The 18,298-nt window shown below is 44.8% G+C and overlaps 1 protein-coding gene across 1 annotated transcript in view; it reads right to left on the reverse strand.

The window, feature by feature from the left end:
- Positions 1–8,752: 8,752 nt before the first annotated feature.
- grin2db (glutamate receptor, ionotropic, N-methyl D-aspartate 2D, b) overlaps positions 8,753–18,298 on the reverse strand; it is a 44,649-nt gene continuing 35,103 nt past the window's right edge. Inside the window, 3 exon segments of the mRNA XM_029451038.1 lie at positions 8,753–14,157; positions 14,159–14,434; positions 15,369–15,604. Coding sequence (XP_029306898.1) covers positions 11,260–14,157; positions 14,159–14,434; positions 15,369–15,604 — 3,410 coding nt within the window. The 3' untranslated portion in view covers positions 8,753–11,259.

Here is an 18,298-nt window from a genome sequence, read left to right on the forward strand (position 1 = left end):
GGCTATAAAAGCGAGCTATTGTGCAGCCAGCCAATGATACATTGAGGCTGTAAACTTAGAAGATGTACACACACAGCAGAATGAAAACTACAGAGATTCAGCCTGCAAGATTAACAGCAGAAGTAAAATGCTATAAAACGCAGATAGAAGCGAAGATAAAATGAAATATATAGATGACAACAGACAAAAAGTGCGGATAGATCAATAAACATGACACCCCCCTAAAACTACAATCTGTCTCTTTACAATAATCACTACTTTATGACAGTATACTGGAAGCAGTCCATTTCTGAAAATGAGCACCTTCTATACACCCAAACGCTCCTCTCTTGCTCTCTCTCAGTCTGCAGATGGCTATCTTATTATTTCTGACCATGGCTTAATGAAACAGAAAATTCTCCTCCGATGGAATCTTTTTTGGGGAACAATCAGCACTTCACCAATTACATGCATCCTTTATCGTCTAACGAGCGCTCACTCGCATCAAGCAGCGGCTTCAACCTGGCTTGCTGGCTTTCTCCTCCAATGAAATTAAGGTAATTTGACTTGCCTAACTGTTGTTTGTGGAATCAGGGGAGAAGTGGTGTCTAAGGTAATCATATCTGCCTGTTAAATTTGTCTCTTCGGATCCAACTGGCCGTGTTTTTGCTTGTATTGGCTTTCTGTTGCGATGTGTCTATTTGCCTTTTTAATGAAGAGTGGTCTGCTGTGTTTTTGGAAGAGAGCAACAAACCTACACACCAGTCAGATGAGACACTTGGCAGACAAATAGGGCTTATCAACAGGGCCTACAAATTCAGGGCTCAGGAGGGACATCTAAACATCTAAAGGAGTCTGAGAATCTCTTTATCACACCAGTTTAGTGTCAGGAAGTTTATGCCCCATGACTCCATACTTTCCCTTTTTCTTTTACTACCACCATCTGTTTTGAATGTTATCAGCCCACTGAATGGCCGTTATCAATAGTTATCACTACCATTGTAATGGTTCAGATGGGGCAAAACGCACCTGCCTGCGCAATGCGAAAGTGAAAGCGGGTGGTCCCAGTATCTTCGAGTATGTTGCTCCTGTACACTGCTTGCCTCTCACTATTGCTTCAAGCTGTATTTGTTTATATACTGTACAGTGTGTGGAGGGAAATGAAAAGTCTGCTGTTTGATGTATCACCTGGCATATTGCGTAAATGAATATGATCCAGAATTGTCTTTGGTCTTTCTTGAGGGAAACTTTGTTCTTTGGCCACTTGCAAGAAACAAAACACTGACATATTAGCATGTTAGCAAATAGTTAGTAAAATAAATAGTTATAAATCCAACAAAGGGCTAACTGAGGAACGTTATCATTAATTTAGACTTGATTAATTGACCTTTTTGTTTGCCTCTGTTTTTGTCTCCACTAACTCCTGAGGGAAATATCTGGCTCTTTAAGTGCTAAATGCTCCAATATCTCAGCAGCTAGTTGCTAACTGTGTCTGTCTGTTGTTTGGTACTGAGCAGGTAGTGTACAATTAGTCTGTTTTCACAGAAAACAGCTGCCAGCTGGAACAGAAAACAACGCTTTTATAGCAGTGAGAGTGAATCAGAACAGTGAAGTTGGAGGCCGTAAAACCTCAACTAGCTGAAGGACACTGAAACGCTCAATAGAGCTGAGGGGAAGTGCAGGGTTGGGTGCTAATTCTCTGTTGGTTCATATTCATGTGAACCATTATTAATATGAAAATATTGATTATAGCCGCTAGATAAGATAACAATATTTTCTGATTTTGTAGCTATATTTTTCTCTGTTTTCTGTTTAAATAACAGAATTTAGTTTTATCTTCCTATTATTATTTTACATAAAAAAATAAAATATTTGTGTTTGGCAGATCCTGTCTTTACCGAGGTCGAGGCCTTGAGTATAATTGGTTTAGCCGTAGCCGAGCCAATAGATCATGTACTAACATGAGAGCAAAAGGCATGTGAGCTGATACATATACACATTATGTGTAAAATACTATAAACAACTCAAAGCCTCAGCGGTATGCTGCAAAACCTTTCTTACTACTGCAGGGAGGAAGACAAGGTTGTGAACAAAATGTGCTCATGGGGAAGGATGAAAGCAGGAGGGCAGGAGATTCAGGGTAAGAGGGGCAAATGGATAATGAGGCGAATGGATAAGAAGGTAAAGTCTGCGGATATCTTAATCTTTATCCCACTGTTCTAGGATGAATTCCCTTTGGGTCGGTGGCATTGCACGCACACACGCACGCACACATGCAAACAAGGATCTAGTGTGAATAATTATTGTGTCCTAGATGTGGTGCTAATGTTGCTTCAAACATTTTGGCCGCAGCACACAGCAAAACTCATGTTCTGTTGTTGTTACTGCTCCATCTTAAGGACGGTTAGCACACAAAGCTATTCATCCTCGCCACTTTAGATTCTGACAATAGAGACAAAAAAGACCTTAAACATCAAAATGATTTAGAAATAAAGTAAAATCAATGGTTTCTTACGTTAGAACTAAACTGATATAGTTCAAAAACTGTTCAGTTGATCCAGAAACTCTATCAGCAATAGAGAATAGATAATTTATTTCATTTTCTTAAGCAAAAAAGCCAAACACTCCGGCTCCAGCTACTCAAGTGTGTGTGTGTGTGTGTGCTTTCCCTTTGTTATATAAATAGAATATATTTATACGTTTTGGACTGTTGGTTGGTCACCTTGGGCTGTGTTTCAGTGTTTTCTAATGGTAATAGAACAAACAGTGAATCTACTAAATATTCAAAGGATTGATTGATTGTTAATGACAATAATTCTTAGTGACATCTGTAATCTGCATTGTTTTTTTTAAAAGAGATTTGAAGTTCCCCTTTGCTGGGGCAGGATGGACCAGTTTCAGCAGTGCATATAACTTGAGTTTAAACATCCAAAGAGATCCTGGTGAACCAAATTAAGGGGACGGATTAGCATTAAAAGCGGTATTTGCATTATTGTGTAAACATACTCTGTGTTCATTACCATTACAACTAATCAAACAGCCACATATTGTTACAACTGCTACTGCCTGGAATGATACAAAAAAAAGAAGCATGCAACCATGCTAACATAATAGCAGACACACAAGCAACAGAAACAAAAGACACACGTTTGTCTCTCCCACGTAAACACACAGACAAACAGTGTGGTAACTGTGGGTCAGTTAGCTCATTTGTCCCTCGTTGTGGTCCAGTGTGGCTCATGTGAAAATGGCGGAAGCGAGAGATTGGCTGTGTAGCTGAGGGAAAAAAACACGAGATGAAAGGGTGCTTGGGTGTTTTTTTTTACTTCAGAGATCAAGCCGATGGGTTGTAGAACCCTGTGGCGCTGCACACATGATGAAAGGGAAACAGCGCTCTCCTTCCACATGTACTGTATGTGTGTAAGTACAGTGTGTGCAGTGTTATTTACATTGATATAGATTTAGTTATTTAGTAGATACATTTCTAAAAACCTATGTATTATATGTAAGAAAGACAACAGTGTCAGTAAAAGAGTAGTGAAAGAAACAATAGAGAAATTATCAATAAAATGCAGTAGAGAGTGAAATCCACAGGGAGAACAGAATGATTTTAAGGAAGGGATAACCAGAGATAGAGTAGAGCAGAGAATAAATGAAATGACAGAGTCAGTCAGGGGAAATAGAATTGAAAGAAAATCAAAACAGAGAGACGAAGGAGAACCTGTTATTGGCAGACTACTGAGAGAGATGGAGGGTGAGAGGTGTGCAGGAGCGTAAGAGCTACTGCACTGCATAGCAAGAGACAACGCTAGTGTCGCTAGAGAGAGAAAGAATGAGAGGGAGAGAGAGAGAGAGAGAGAGAGAGAGAGAGAGAGAGAGAGAGAGAGAGAGAGAGAGACATGAAGAGAGTGAGGGAAAGTGTTAAGCCCTGCACCACAGACATGCGTTACAAATCCCCGGGGACCCGGTGGCAGATCAGTACAGGATCAATCTGCTGCACCTCAGCAGGGACGCAGCACACTCCTTCCATTCCCACACACCGCTACTGAGTGTGAATGTGTGTCACTGTACTGTGTGTGTGTGTGTGTGTGTCACTGAGGACTGGAAGGTGCTGTAGCAGGGGAGGAGAAGGGAGATGGAGTGGAAGAGAATGGAGCAGGTGGGGAATTGAGCAGAGATAGATAGCTGTGCAGGGCGCAAGGTATTAATCAACTGACCAATCCAGATCATGCATATTTTACAACTTCAATATAAAAGCATAGTTGAGCAGCATTCACTAAATATAATGTACACCTAATCAAATAAAAAGTGTATTCCTGCATTCTATATTCATAAGAACGCACAAAAGCAAATGCATCACTGCTGGCATCTAACTGTACTCGGCTCTAAACTAAATGACAGGACGAGTGATAGAAATCCCAGATGGGAGATCAAGGATCAGTTTATCTCCTCCACTCTCCCATCATAGCCATTAGAGAGAAAAGCATAACACTGACCTCAGATCAGTGTTTGGGGACCATGATCCAACTGCCTGTAACTCAATCTTATTAGAGCGTTAAGTCATTACTGCATGTACACACAGAGGCCTCACAATGCAATTAGCCATTAGCCCATCACACTGACAAAGCATGGCTAATTAGCAGATCGCAGGCGCACGGGGAGCAGAACAAAACATATTTAATATCCCCATCAACACTCTTGCAGACTATCGTGTGTCAGGTACTGTTTAGATCAGGGATGGGCAACTGGCAGGCCGTGAGGGGGGGTGCAAAGTGGCCCTCTGGCAGTGAGGACACACTTTTTGTGGCCCTCCCTATCCTCAAAGTTGCCCATCCCTGGTTTAGATGTTTTGTCATGCTTGGTTGAGCAGCGTTTTTTAAAGAACCAAGTCATATTTGTGAATACATTTAAAACTAGCTTTGTGAACCAGATAAGAGATTTTCCACAAAGGATGATGAAAGTATTTCGAATTCACTTTTACTTTTATCCTCCTGTGTTTGCCACCCAATTTGACTCCATCTATTCCTGATATAATGAATTCTGTTCATGAACGAAAACATATAACAACACAAGAAAGCAAAAACTAAAAGGCTATCAATGCAAATATCAGTCAACACAGGTCAATGGATGGATTTCCAGAAAGCTGCATCGGGGTCAGGTCTGTTTCTATATTCTGTTCTGATCAGCAGAAACACATCAGTGTGTTGTCGTTGTACAGAGCTGGTCAGGTGGCTCTGACTCGGCCGCTGTTGGCTGGGGTTGAGAGTTGAGGCAGAGTTTTAGGTGTGTTGCTCTCTTTGAGGGGGGAAACCATTGGATTATGTGAGGTCAGCTCTGGCCAGATCAAAGCAAAAGTCTGACAAGAACCGAGAAACCTCTGAGAAATATATGCAAGCAAGCATGCACACACGCGCGCATACACACACCGCACATACAATTTGGCAGAGGACTGCCTGTCAGAATGCCAAAGAAACTACTCTTTGAGCTCTCCATAAATTTACTTTGAAGGAGTTCTGACTGGGTAATAGCGTGTATGGAAAATACTGTCAAAAGAGAAGAAAAACACACACACACACACGCACACACAGACACACACACACACACACACACACACACACAAACACAATCTCAAAGCCCCTTATTTATAATCACATTCGTGACAAAAGAATTGGAAGGAAACACAGCACCACTGGCATTAATTAAAGAGAATCATATTTTATGAAGCAATTCTCAGGAAGTAAGTGCAGCACTGACCCTCCAGCCCCACCCCAGACAGACAATGTCAAATAAACTAACACATTTAAATTAGGGCATAGACCTGACCAGTCTGGGCTAGGAGCAACATCACCCTACTAGCAACCCGCCTTAGCAACCCGTAAGTAGGCCTATAGTGTTGGCGAGGTTACTAGAGCAGAACTGGGCCTTGTACAATGCTGAAAACACACGCACACTGGTTTCTGTGGGTATATGTGCCCTGTCACTGTGGTAGGATAAGCTTTTCATGGTGCAACATGCAGACCCTAGACCTGGTGAGTACAACGTGTGGCACTCCTGTGTTTCCTTGATATAATTCACGGCCGATTCAGCCAATGAAGACCCTGTTTGAATTCTGGAGCACCACACGTATTGCTTCCCAGGTAACGGGCCAATAGAGTGAGGGGATGAGCTTGAGGCTGCACCAGGATCTCTTACAAACTCAGGCACTAGACTCGCCCGGAGCACACTGCACTAGGCTGGACTGGACTGTTCAACACATACAATTTGACCAGATAGTAAATCTGATAAATCAAAGCAGATCAGGACAACAAGGTAAATCAAAAGAGGAGCAAGTCAGCAAAATAAAACAAATGAAATCCGACTGCTCTAAAGAGGAATTGATGGATCAGAACAGGCAGGACAGTGCAAAGCAGAGTGCAGGACCATAAGGCAAACTCAAGAGACAAATAGCTCAAAACAGGCAGAACAGTGAATCTACTTAACTTCCTCCGATAACCAAATCTGTGAACCAAATCTCACACAAAAGACTCTGCATTTTCAAGAAATTACAGTAGCTACAGTGTGTGTGGCGTGCATTGTGCGTGAAGCCACACATGTGCCTGTGTGGGATGATCGGACTACTTGAGGCAATGCTGCAGCTTAGCGAGGGCTAGAGGAAGATGAGGATCATTGGCTGAGTGATGTACGCATTGTGTGTTAAATATGCATGCACAGCAAAGTGTGTGTATGTGCTTTTTCAGAAATAGCGGGAGAGGAAAAACAGAGGGAGAGCAAAGGAGAGTTCTACAGAATCATGCTGCAGTGGGCTTTTACAAATGTTTAGTGCACATGCAATACACACACAGTAAATGGCATGTACACTCTCAACATAAAACACACATTCAATACTAGAAATACACACGCGAAGACACAGAAACACACTTCTGTCCTGACTGGTTTGAGGCTATCAGTGATATGAAGCTTTTGGAAATTACATGCAGGGCAACACAAGATGATGGTTTAAAGATAAGGTGATCAACATGATATGAAAACTTTATAATAGCCACTTCTAGCCAAACCAGTCCAGTCTAGATCAGCATAGACAGCAGACACTTCACCACCATGCTGCCCCTCAGCACTCTTAATATTTCACCTTCCACAGATTAAGCTCAGGACTGAGCAGAGGGGAGCATAGCAGATCTTTGACCAGTGCTTTGGGGAAAGTGAAGGACATTATACTATATTACCCAGCAGGCACCAGGTGGTGGCGGTGCAGAGGACACCATGGCAACGCCATGAAAATGCCATGGCAACACCATAGCAACTGTGGCCTCATTTGCTCGCTGGTGGTGTGGTACAGCCCAGACTTGCTACAGTGGCATGGTCGTCAGATACACACTTCAGTCACATCAGTAATAGTAACATTGTTCATTAATTATTTCATCAATCAATTAATTGATCATCATCATCAACAATCAGTCAAAAGGAGCAAGAACACAGTATCTACTGGTCTCTGTTTTTTGCTAAGTGAGAGACAGACAGAGGAATGAACTGATTTAAAAAGAAAGTGATCAAAGGAAAACAGCAAAAGGTCAATGGATGGGTTAATTAACAAAGAGATGTGATCACCATATGATAAAACTTGAAAAAGAGGAGGGGTGGAGGATGTTCATAGCTTGTTAATGAAAATCAGAGAAAGAAGTGCAAAAGAGAGCAGGAGAAAGCAAAAGAGACAGCAGACTGTGTGAGAGAAACATACTGATGTGTAAAAGCAGCGAGTGTCAAAAAGTAATGTTAGGTAGTACGAGAGGAGTGACAGACTGATAGCTATAGTAGATACAGATGAATAGAGAGTTTAGACTTTTACTTGTCTTTTTTGTCACAGGCACTAATGTCTTCACAGTCATATAGGAGGAATCGAAATTCAAAAATGATTTCAGTGTCTAGAATCGCTACAAAGCTAAAACATTTAAAACTATTTCATCTAACACTTCCTCCAAATATACCAAACTTAACTAATATATATATATACCTGTATGTATATATATGTATATATTTATTTGTACATATATATTTCTTTATAGATAAATGATAGAATTCAAATGATAGTTGAATACAATAAAATATCTCAGTTAAATCACAGTATAACATGGTACATTCTCAAAAACATAGTATATTTTAATATATTCTTTTTTCTCAGCATAAAATAAATAAATAAAAACAAAAATAAGCAAGAGGGTTTTTAAGAGTCACTTCTGTTCATGCAGTCACAGACTTAAGTATTAGCGCCTCAATAGAAATCAATAATGCTCAATGACATACCAGGTTTAAGCCCTGTTGATTGGTTGAAAATGACTGTGTTCTACTACACAGGAAGCAGTCGAACAGTTGCCGTGGTTTCCACTGTCGGGGTGCAGAGTGAGCGAGCATACTGCCTCACTTGTGGCTGCCCTGGGTCCTAAGCATTTGCTACAATTGAACTACACAACCCTCCCACCACAAATCTTAGAGATTTCATTCAGCTAAACATGCAATGATTCCGGGGCTTTCCAAAGGATGGGAAACGGCGAAAGCATTTCTCTAAAAAACAAAGACAGATTGTTTTAAAAAATTGCCCCACGCAGTCCTAGAAAAAAAGCAATCCATGTGCAGATAAAAGGTACAGTCTGCCCTCATTTAAGGGCAAAGGAGTTAAAAGGGGAATTGAGAAGGTCAACTAACCCTTCGATCTGTGACGACATGCACAAACACAACGCACAGTCCCTCACATAGCAGGTCAACACCCCTCCGTCCCCCCCCCCCCCCCCCTCCCTTCTCGCCATTATCAACAGCATCCAAAAAGCTACAAAGTCTAAAAGTAGGTGTTCTTTTGCTACATCATGTCAAAGCTACATTCAACTACAATAGAAGAAGAGCTGGGCTGTGGCTGGTCTTAGTGTGAGAAATGAGGTGGATATGTTGACCTTGTGAAAATGGAGTGTATGCATTGCAATGTTGGCAACATTGGCACAGTTTACACAGTAGATGGCTTTTGGCACAGCTCACAGAAGGTACAATGCTACAGTTCACTACTTTCCCTTGAACACATAGCATTTCGTATTCATATTGGTCAGCCAGAGCCAGGTGCTGTGGACTTTAACTCATTTATTACAATCACTTCTGACCAAATTAGATTAAACTGATTATACCTATAAGAGAATCAGTGAAGATGTGGAACATCTGACTCTGGTTGAAACAAATGATCTGGAGGGAAAAACAATTACAATGTCTCAGATGCAAACAGATGTGCCATTGCATCGCTGTCACATTGAAGGTGGGAATATTGCTCAAAGTCAAACAGTCATCTGATAATCTTGATTACAGGAATTATTACTGACTGCATTCAGTGAAGTCTCAGCTATTGTATATGCACCTCAAATTGGAACCTAAAACATTCACAGTATATCGTTCAGTCTTATTTGCCGAAAGGAAATAGTCAAAGTACAAGATCATTTCCTCAGCACAAGCATCTGTGGTACTTTGTTATTTGAACCTGGGTAACAGTGAATTTTATTGTCCATAATATCAACATGAGTTAACATCAAGTGAATAGTTTTTCACACATCAGCAAAATATATATTACCGATAGATTGTGCAGTTACAACTGTGGCACACATGTCTGAAAAATACAATGAATCTTGTGCTTCATATAATCTATCATCTACAAACTCTGCCAAGGTACAGTATAGTAGTGAAATACAATGACATCCCAAGAGAGCTGCACTTGGTTTTAATTCCCCTTTCTTCCTCTGAATATATCCTGACTGACCACTTTCATAAAAATAATAAAGTTCATAGCTGCACACCCCTTGCTCTGTATCATGTAGCTACAATTATTAAACGTACCACAAGTCTCCTGCACAATTGTCTCCAAAGCTTATTTGAATATTATGCAGCCATCTAGTGCCAATTACAGATATTGCACCAATCATCCCCTTGATCCACTTACATGATGGTGAATTATGCATTGTTCACGTGTGGAAAGAAAAGATGGGGCTTTATCTATGAAAACAAATTACTTGGAAATCAATCTTGCTTAAAAGCTGTTGAGTGGAAATTTGGCACTGCTATCAAATCATTCCCACTTCCAACACTAGCCACATCCAGTCTCCTCTTTATTAAAACACTAACACAGTGAGAGAAATATATTGATAGAATAAAAAAGAGGGCAAGGGGAGAAAAGTCTGAGTAAGAAAGAAAAGAAAAGACAGACGTAAAAGAAAATCTGCTACATGTCTTTTTTGTTCTTATTGTTATTTCTCTTTTAAAGTTCAGTTTGTTGATCAAATACTCAACTGTGTTCGAACTCTGGTTGGACCAGAGGTGACATGACAATCTCCAATAGGGAGGAGGAGAAAGGGTTCAATCTGATTGGTAAAAGGGTTTTTAGTAAAACATGATATCACGTAGATGGTCCTGGGGTAGAGCTAGATGGGTCTGATGGTGTCAAAGGAGGTCAAAGGTCAAATAAATAGCACTGTCCTCGCTGCCCAGTGAAAGGTGATCAGGCAGACAGAGTGCATGAGAGAGCTGACTGCATTGCTTTTCATATCAACTGATTTACAAAAGGGAAGAAGAGGGGGCAGTCTCTCCGAGAAGCAGTCCACCAGTCCAGTTCAAAAGCCAAAAGCCATTTGGGATAGGGAGCCAGAGTCTATTGACCAAACACTGGCATCTTTTGGGAGAGGGTGGGTCTCTCCACATCCCACAGAGGAGTGTTCTCAAAGCCAGAGGGAGGGAGACGTTTTGAGCATATATCTGTGTGTACGTGTGTGTGCGTGCTCGTGCATGTGTGTGTTTGTGTGTACAAATATGACATCATTACTCACAAGTCGGACACTACTCTTATCCATAGTTGTGACTCGGGGAGGGGAGGAGAACCGAAGATGACATCACGAAGCTCAATTCTGAGCGGAGGAGAAGTTCGGGAGCTGCCGTCCCCGCTGACGCAGTCTCGCCTTCACTCTCGTCGTCATGGGAACCATCCAAACGGATGTAGCTCACCCTGGTGTGGCGTCTCACTGTCGCCCTCACAAGAACGCGTACAATGGAGCGGGTGGCGGTGTCATTGCTCTCACACAGAGTAGTGCTCGCAGTAGAACTACTGTCCATGTTAGTTCCCGCAGTGATGGTTGCTAATTGATTACCTATGGTCACCAAAGCAGCCGTATCTCTGGTGTCATCCCTGGCTCCAGCTGCCATGGCACCACGGTTCTCTATAGCAGTGGTGCTCGCTCCCACGTCTCCCTCTCTCTTCTCCCCCTGTCATACCTCGCTCTCCAGGCTGGAGAAGTGGGCCGACCCTCGGCGCGAGCACAGGCTCTTGGCTTTGAGTGGCAGGTGGGGGGAGTAAAACCTCCGTGGCTGTGGCACCGAGCGCAGTCTCTGATACTGGAGTTTGGCACTGGCCGAAGCCTGAGCCTGGCCTACCATCCCTACCCCTGCTGGTGGTGAGATGGAGGATGAGGAGGGCGGAGGGGGGATGGGCATCGGGAGAGAGGTGGGAGACATGGACGGCTGCTGGGGTGGCGACGGAGAGGGCTGAGGTGGATGGTCTGTGGGCTGTGTGCTGAGGCTGAGGTTAGATTGGCTGCCTGATTTGGCCTGACTGGGATCTGGTTTGGGGGGGAGAGGCTTGGGGCGAGAACCCCCGCTGAAGCTGTGGCAGTGGGGGAGAAGCTCTTCCTGGCTATGGGAAAGTGCCGTGGCTCCTCTCTTTGAGTGGGAGGTGTGCGAGCGGCTGTGAGGATGTGGGTAAGGATGGGGTTGGGGGTAAAGGCTACAGGAACACATGGTGGCCCGTCCTGCTTCTTCCCCTCTGTCTCGAGACCGCCCCTTGCTCTTCCCTCCTCCACTCTTCCACTTTTTCTCTCCCTTCACAGGGATCTTGTCCATGGACCAATATCTCCTAGGTGGAGGGAAGGCTGTGGGGGGTGGCGGCCACTGTGAGCCGAGCCCTCCACTACCTCCCCCTGAGCCCCAACCTACTCCTGGCCCTGAACCCCAGAAATCAGCACCAATCCATCCCTCTGTCCGAGTACCTAGTAAGGAATCATCCCGACTGTTGATACTGCCCCCTTTCTCTCTGGAGGGGTAGGTGCCAAAGAACCAGCCTCCTCCGCCTATGCCCCCTATTCCAGTGCTGCTTCCCCCTGCACCACCTTCCCAGTATCTTTCAAAGCGACCAAACTCTCCTGACGAGCCCTCATCTGAATAACTGTCCTCTACCCTGGCCCTGTCCCTCTCTGACTCAGACACTGCCCCCCTGCCCACTCTCCTTCCCCTCTCCCTCAGTCTCTCCCTCTCCTCCTCTTCCTCATCATCATCCTCGTCACCCTCAGAGTCCCACTCAGGGAATGTAGGTCCTTCTCTTGTCTGTGCTTTCTCTTTTTCATAATGCATTAACAAAGGACGCCGCTCTCCGACTCTGCCGCTGTCATCTCTGTTAATCCCTTCACTTCTTCTCCGCTTGGAGGACGGAAGAAGTGGGTGGAGGGATGTTGGAGGAGTATTTGAATCATCTCCTCTCCCATTCACCCAAAATTTGACTGATGCAGGGAGTTTGTTGAGGTTAGGGTAGCGCTTACTGGGAATACGATGTCTGGAATGAGAGCGTGAGGATTTTGGGCGCCTCTCCCTGCTTCTGCTGCTCTCCTCCTGTTCATTGCCCTCATCTCCTCCTTCTCTCCTACCTCTCTCTACCCTTTCTCCTTCCCATGAATCCCGTCCCTTCTCCCCAAATGAGCTCCGATACTGGGCAGAGAAGGAGGAGTAGTCTTGTATTCCTCCTTCCCTCTCGCCTTCTGCCTCCCCTTCCCTCTCTGGCTCTACATCTCCCTCCTCTGGCTCAGAGCGTCTTCCCCCAATTGATTTCTTCCTTTTCTGTGTCTTTAGCTCTTTTTTCTTCTTCTTTTTCACCTTTCGCCGCTTCCTTTCTCTCTCTCGCTCTCTTTCCCTTTCTTCCCTCTTTTTCCTCTTTTTGTTCTTTTTCTTCTTCTTCTTCTCTTTCTCCTTCTCTTTTCTTCTCTTCTTTTCCCTTTTTTGCCTCTCAGCATCTCCACCCGCTCCACTCCTCTCTCTCTCACTCCAGCTTGCCCACCACTCTTGGAGCTGAGACAGTTGGCTTCCTCCTCTCTCCCTCTCTCGTTCCCTTTCTCTGTCACCCCAGGATGTGCGTGGTTTCCTGGGGGGTATGGGTGGTGGCAGGCGCCCCTGGCTGAGGGAGCGAGGCCGGATGATTGAGCGTTCCCTCTCCCTCCCCCTGCCAAGTAGGAGGCTTGACTCTTCCGTCAGCTCCTCATCGTCATCATCATCCTCTCCATCTATACCTCCAGTCCTGTCCCGTGTGCTCCTGGAGGAGCTGTAAGAGTAGGTGGGAGAGGTGGAGCGAGAAGAAGAGGCAGATGAGGACGTGGATGTGGATGAGGTGGTCGACGAAGACAAGGAGGACGTATAGTGCAAAGATGCAGAGGGCGAAGGAGGGGTGTAAGAGGGGCTGAGGGGTACTGGCACAGGAAGTGAGAGCGGGGGAGAGAGGGGGCGTGCCCTCCTCCCTCCTCCCTCTCTCACTCCATCTCGTGCTCCTCCCCTCCGCCCCAGGGGTAAAATGTTTTCATACAGTGGCCCTCCAGGCTCTTTGGGCTTCTTGGGCCTACGCTTCCTCCAGAAGGATGAGGGGAGAGGGGGAGAGGGGTGTGGCAGCGGGGGTGTAGGAGGCAGAGGGGCCTGACTCTTAGAAGGCAATCTGGGAGTGCCCAGAGGTTTAACGACCCCCTTCCCCTGACCTCCGCTGCCACCTCCCACCACCCTCTTCCCCACCCCATGGTCTATGCCCTTCTCTGAATAGAATGCCACACTGGCTGGAGGAGGCTGGGGGTGGCCCCTGGGCATAGTCTTGGGGGTCTGGGACCCTGCCTGCTGCTCCATGCAGGGCCCCAGTCCCTCAGGGTCAATGGGACCATAGTATCTCTTATAGCCATCAAGTCCCCCACCCCCTCCAGCAGGTGAAGCCCAGTTTGGTGGGACTTTCTGAGCAAAGGGTCCCATGTCAGTGATGGCCCCCCTTACAGCCAGTGGGTTGGTGGCTGTAGCCGTTTTGGGCAGCCTCCAGCGATCCACCACAGCCAGTCTGCGGTCTGGCCGGGGCAGGAAGGTGGAGCAAGGGAAGGGGTGCACCAGCAATGGGGGGACCCAGTGCTGTCCCAGAATGCACCACGGTGGGAGGAGAGCCCGGTAGAGGTGATTTGTAGACGGGCTGTGGTTGCTGCTGTTGCGGTGGTTGCTGCTGTTGCGCCATGGCAATGACTGGGTTGGTCATAGACGTTGAGACAACGTGTGGCTGGGACGGAACTGTAACCATCGCAGTGTGGTGATGAGTTGGCAAAGTTTTAGCGCCACGTGGCGCCGTTTCATCCTCAAAGCTACAGCAGCTATACATGCCCTGAGAAAAAGAGAGCAAAAATCAAGAACAGAGTCAGATTTTAATCGCAGAGTGACATGAAATGAAAAATAATAAGTAGGGTTTCTTGAAATAAAAAATGAAATCAATTGAATGTTGCTTTTGAGATAACAACATAGATGCGTACAGATGCAGCAGATGTCATTCCACACATGTACAAAACACATTGTATTATTGTAAGAGGGATAGAGGGACAGAAAAAAGAGGAAAGAGGATGAGAATGGAAATTATAAAACAGTAATCCAAATACATTCCAGTTTTCAAAAGAAATGCAAGATTGCTATTTTTCAGATACACATCCATTCCTATTTATAGTACAGTTGTGCATTGTTTGGCTAATGGAATTGCATACATAAATGCATAAATTACAACCACAGTGGTGAAAAAGGACAAATGATTATCAGTGAAGCTACAATAATCACATGCAGTTGGTGTGGGCTGCTTCTGTCAAGGTCACTGTCAAAGGAACAGGATATCCAGGATGTGAGCGGAATTGAATTTCAATTAATCTCCCGAATTGACTGAGTGGAATTGAATTGACCCTAGACCTCACACTTTCTCACACTCACACTCAGTAACAGATAAGGGCACACACAAGCAGGAACACACATGTTATGCATATGGTTACATGCACAGCATTTTGGTTCCATTCATGTTGTCCTGTTATAGTGTAGTGTAGTTTAAGACACCCCATTGTTGCCATAGAAAATTATTTTAATGGCGTGAAATTTAAAATATTAGCAGTGGTAATGTGGATGTAACAGTTTGAGAAACTAAAACACTTTAAAACAGTAAGACATGTTGTGTGCTAGTGCAGAAAACCACTACAAACACACACACACACACACACACACACACACACACACACACACACACACACACACACACACACACAAAAACAGACAAAAGCACTTACTCTGCTGATTGCCAGGAGAAAGTCCAATTTGCCAGAACTGGTGGCCATGCAGTGGCGCAGCTTCCAGTAGACCAAGTGTTCCCAGGCAAACACCAACAGACTGAGGCCCATAGCCACCAGCAACATGTAGAAGACCCCGGCCATGTTGTCAATATCCAGTTTACTGCTCATCACCTCAATTTTGTCATTATGGCAGATACCTGACAGCCAGAGGCGCTCCAGCATTTCAATCTCATCTGGAAAGGGGACGGGTGGGGATGGATGAGGAAGAGAAGCAGAAAAAGGGAAAATTAATGAGGTTAAAAGGCAGTAAAGGTATGGCAGGAAATAAAACAGAGAAAGAGGATGGATTAGAAGAGGAGGATTGAAATGTAAACGTAAAGTACGACAGGACAAGACAAGACATAAAGGCGTTTAGAGATGAGAGAAGGGATCATGTTGGATACAAGAAGGCTCGGGGTTGTTTCAAGGTTGTACAGACAGACATACAGTGAGACAGAGAGACAGATACAAGGGGCAATAGATAGTGACATGGGGCATACAGGGAGGCCATGGGGCTAATAAGCACTTAAGTACAAGTCTACAGTATTGCTGTTTGCCCATTATCCAAGGTGACTCCTCAAGGTCAGAGGTCAGTATACAAAAAGCAGCACTGTGTCCAAAGTAACAAAGAGGAGGGAGCCTGAGACAGAGAGAGAGAGTCCAAAACAATGAAGTAGCACTGAGAAGTAAAATGGCACCGACAACCTAATCTCAACATTGTAACCCAAAGTAAATGAGGAGAGGAGGGGAAGGGGAGACCAGGAGCAACAGTGAGGTGGTTGAACAAGCATAGAAGAGAGGGAGGGAGGTAATGAGAGAGTTAGGAAGAATATTTTACAAAGAGAGAGAGAGGGAGCGGCATTCTTTCTCTGTCCACGAACGCATCAGGGGAAATGAGACAGACAGAGGCACGGGGAGAGTTAGAGGGAGCTGCAACAAGGGAAGCAGAGATGGAGGATGAGAGGCTGAGATTGTGTCATTATGACAAACAGCAGGAACACTCCTCAGCTTGAAGAGGATGAGAGGAGAGAGGAAGAGACAAAAATGTGAAGAGAGGGGGAGAGACGATGGGAAGGGACAGAGGCAGAGGGAGAAGATCATAATCATTTAATTGTGGTGGAGGGATGGTCAGAATCTCCATCAAGGTGGTAAGCTCAGGAGGATTCAAGATTCCCATCTGTTAACCTACAAGGAACCAGGCAAGACCGCTGTACCCACTACTCTGTCTTTTCATTTATGATCTCACTGGCCTAACTAATCTCAGCTGCCCTGCTAAACCTGTGATTGGCTGCGGGGGTTGCTGGTGTAACCATAGTGATGGACATCAGGAAGATGCAGTGTATGATTCATGATGGAATTAAAGAGGTATATTCTCCCACAGAACTCATAATGAGAGCTTTCTGTTACATTAATAGCGACGGCAGGCTGAGCAGCGCTGCAATAACCGGGTCTGAAGGTTGCATTTTACTGCATATTACAGCCTCTAACTATTTCTAAGTCAAAGTGCTAAAGCAGGGTTTAAAAGCTGACAAGTCAGGCATCCACTCGCAACACTACACCGCTCTGCAAAAACTCACGCTCTAGCTTTTCATTTGTGCCATCATTAGCCGTGCTTGCGTAGCTTAGATGAAGCCGACTCAGTCATCTGTGTGATCTGGCTAATGTGTCTCCTGTAGAACATCATTAGCCAATCAGCCGTGGCCTACAGCTCCAGCAACAGATGGACACAGTGCTACTGCAGCCCACTGGCAGACTCAGGTAACAACTCCCTGTCTTAGATTCATTCATACACACATACATTCCAAGACACAAAGGTCTGTTTTTAACTGCGGAGCGGAGCCCCATTGAAGAGGATTTATCGGTGTCATTGACCTTCAATAGCAGCTGTGTGTCCAAACAGGAGCCTGATGTGAAAACAGCAAGTGTCTTAGTGAAGGGTACAGATAAACAGGTAGTCTCATGTCTGTCCTCCACTTCACAAGCCCCAGTCGAATCCTTTCTCTAAGCTCTAAGTCTCATCTCCTGGCTTTCCTGCCATTTGACTTCCAGTGATTCATCTTGTGCTTCTTCGTCTCCCTCTTTTACAATCTGACTCTTTCTCACTGCGCTGGTTTCTTCCCTCCCTTAGGCCTTTGTGATGGCAGTTGTCTCTACCTCTCAGTCGCAGCCAGCTCAGGCCTGCCAAATCTGACAGGTGTGTCAAATCCACACTCCACCTCTGTCGTTACTGGCAGGTCAGGTCAGGTAGAGCTGGCACACTGCAAACACAGAGCTGGCGTGCAGCACAAAGACATTATTTAATAAAGGATACTGCATTTGTGTGTAAATGTGCAAGTGCCTGTGTGCATGCTTGTGCCAGGTGTGGCATGATGCCAGATATGTCCAAAGACGCTGAGCTCCACAGTTATTGAGCAGTAAACCATGACCTGTACAATCCTGTGCTTTTATCACAACATGACAAACCTCTCGGCATTCACTGCAAGATTTCTGAAAAAAAATGAAAAAACCCTGCCTGCTAGGAGCTGTAAACCCAGCTTCTCACATTTTTTTAATATCTACTCACTGAATAATACATTCTTAGAATCAAAATCCTGATACTACGCAAAAAATAGAAAGGGATCTGATAAGAGAGAAAAAAGGAAATCTTGCTGCTCAGCAATTTTGCCTTTATCATGATACAAGTTGTAGTGAGATCAATGGACCTTCTCTTAAAGCTGTGGTATGAATCACCAGAGGCAGCAACAAGGAGAACAATACACTCACAGGGTTGACAAAGCAGCGGCGGACTTCTCTAGTGCCCCTCTAATGCAGTTGTAAAATGATATGACTCAACACGGCATGGTACAATAATGATGTAACACTGTGACATGATTTACCCCGGCTGAAGG

This window comes from Cottoperca gobio, chromosome 16 (genome assembly GCF_900634415.1).
Source record: "Cottoperca gobio chromosome 16, fCotGob3.1, whole genome shotgun sequence".
Classification (NCBI taxonomy): domain Eukaryota; kingdom Metazoa; phylum Chordata; class Actinopteri; order Perciformes; family Bovichtidae; genus Cottoperca; species Cottoperca gobio.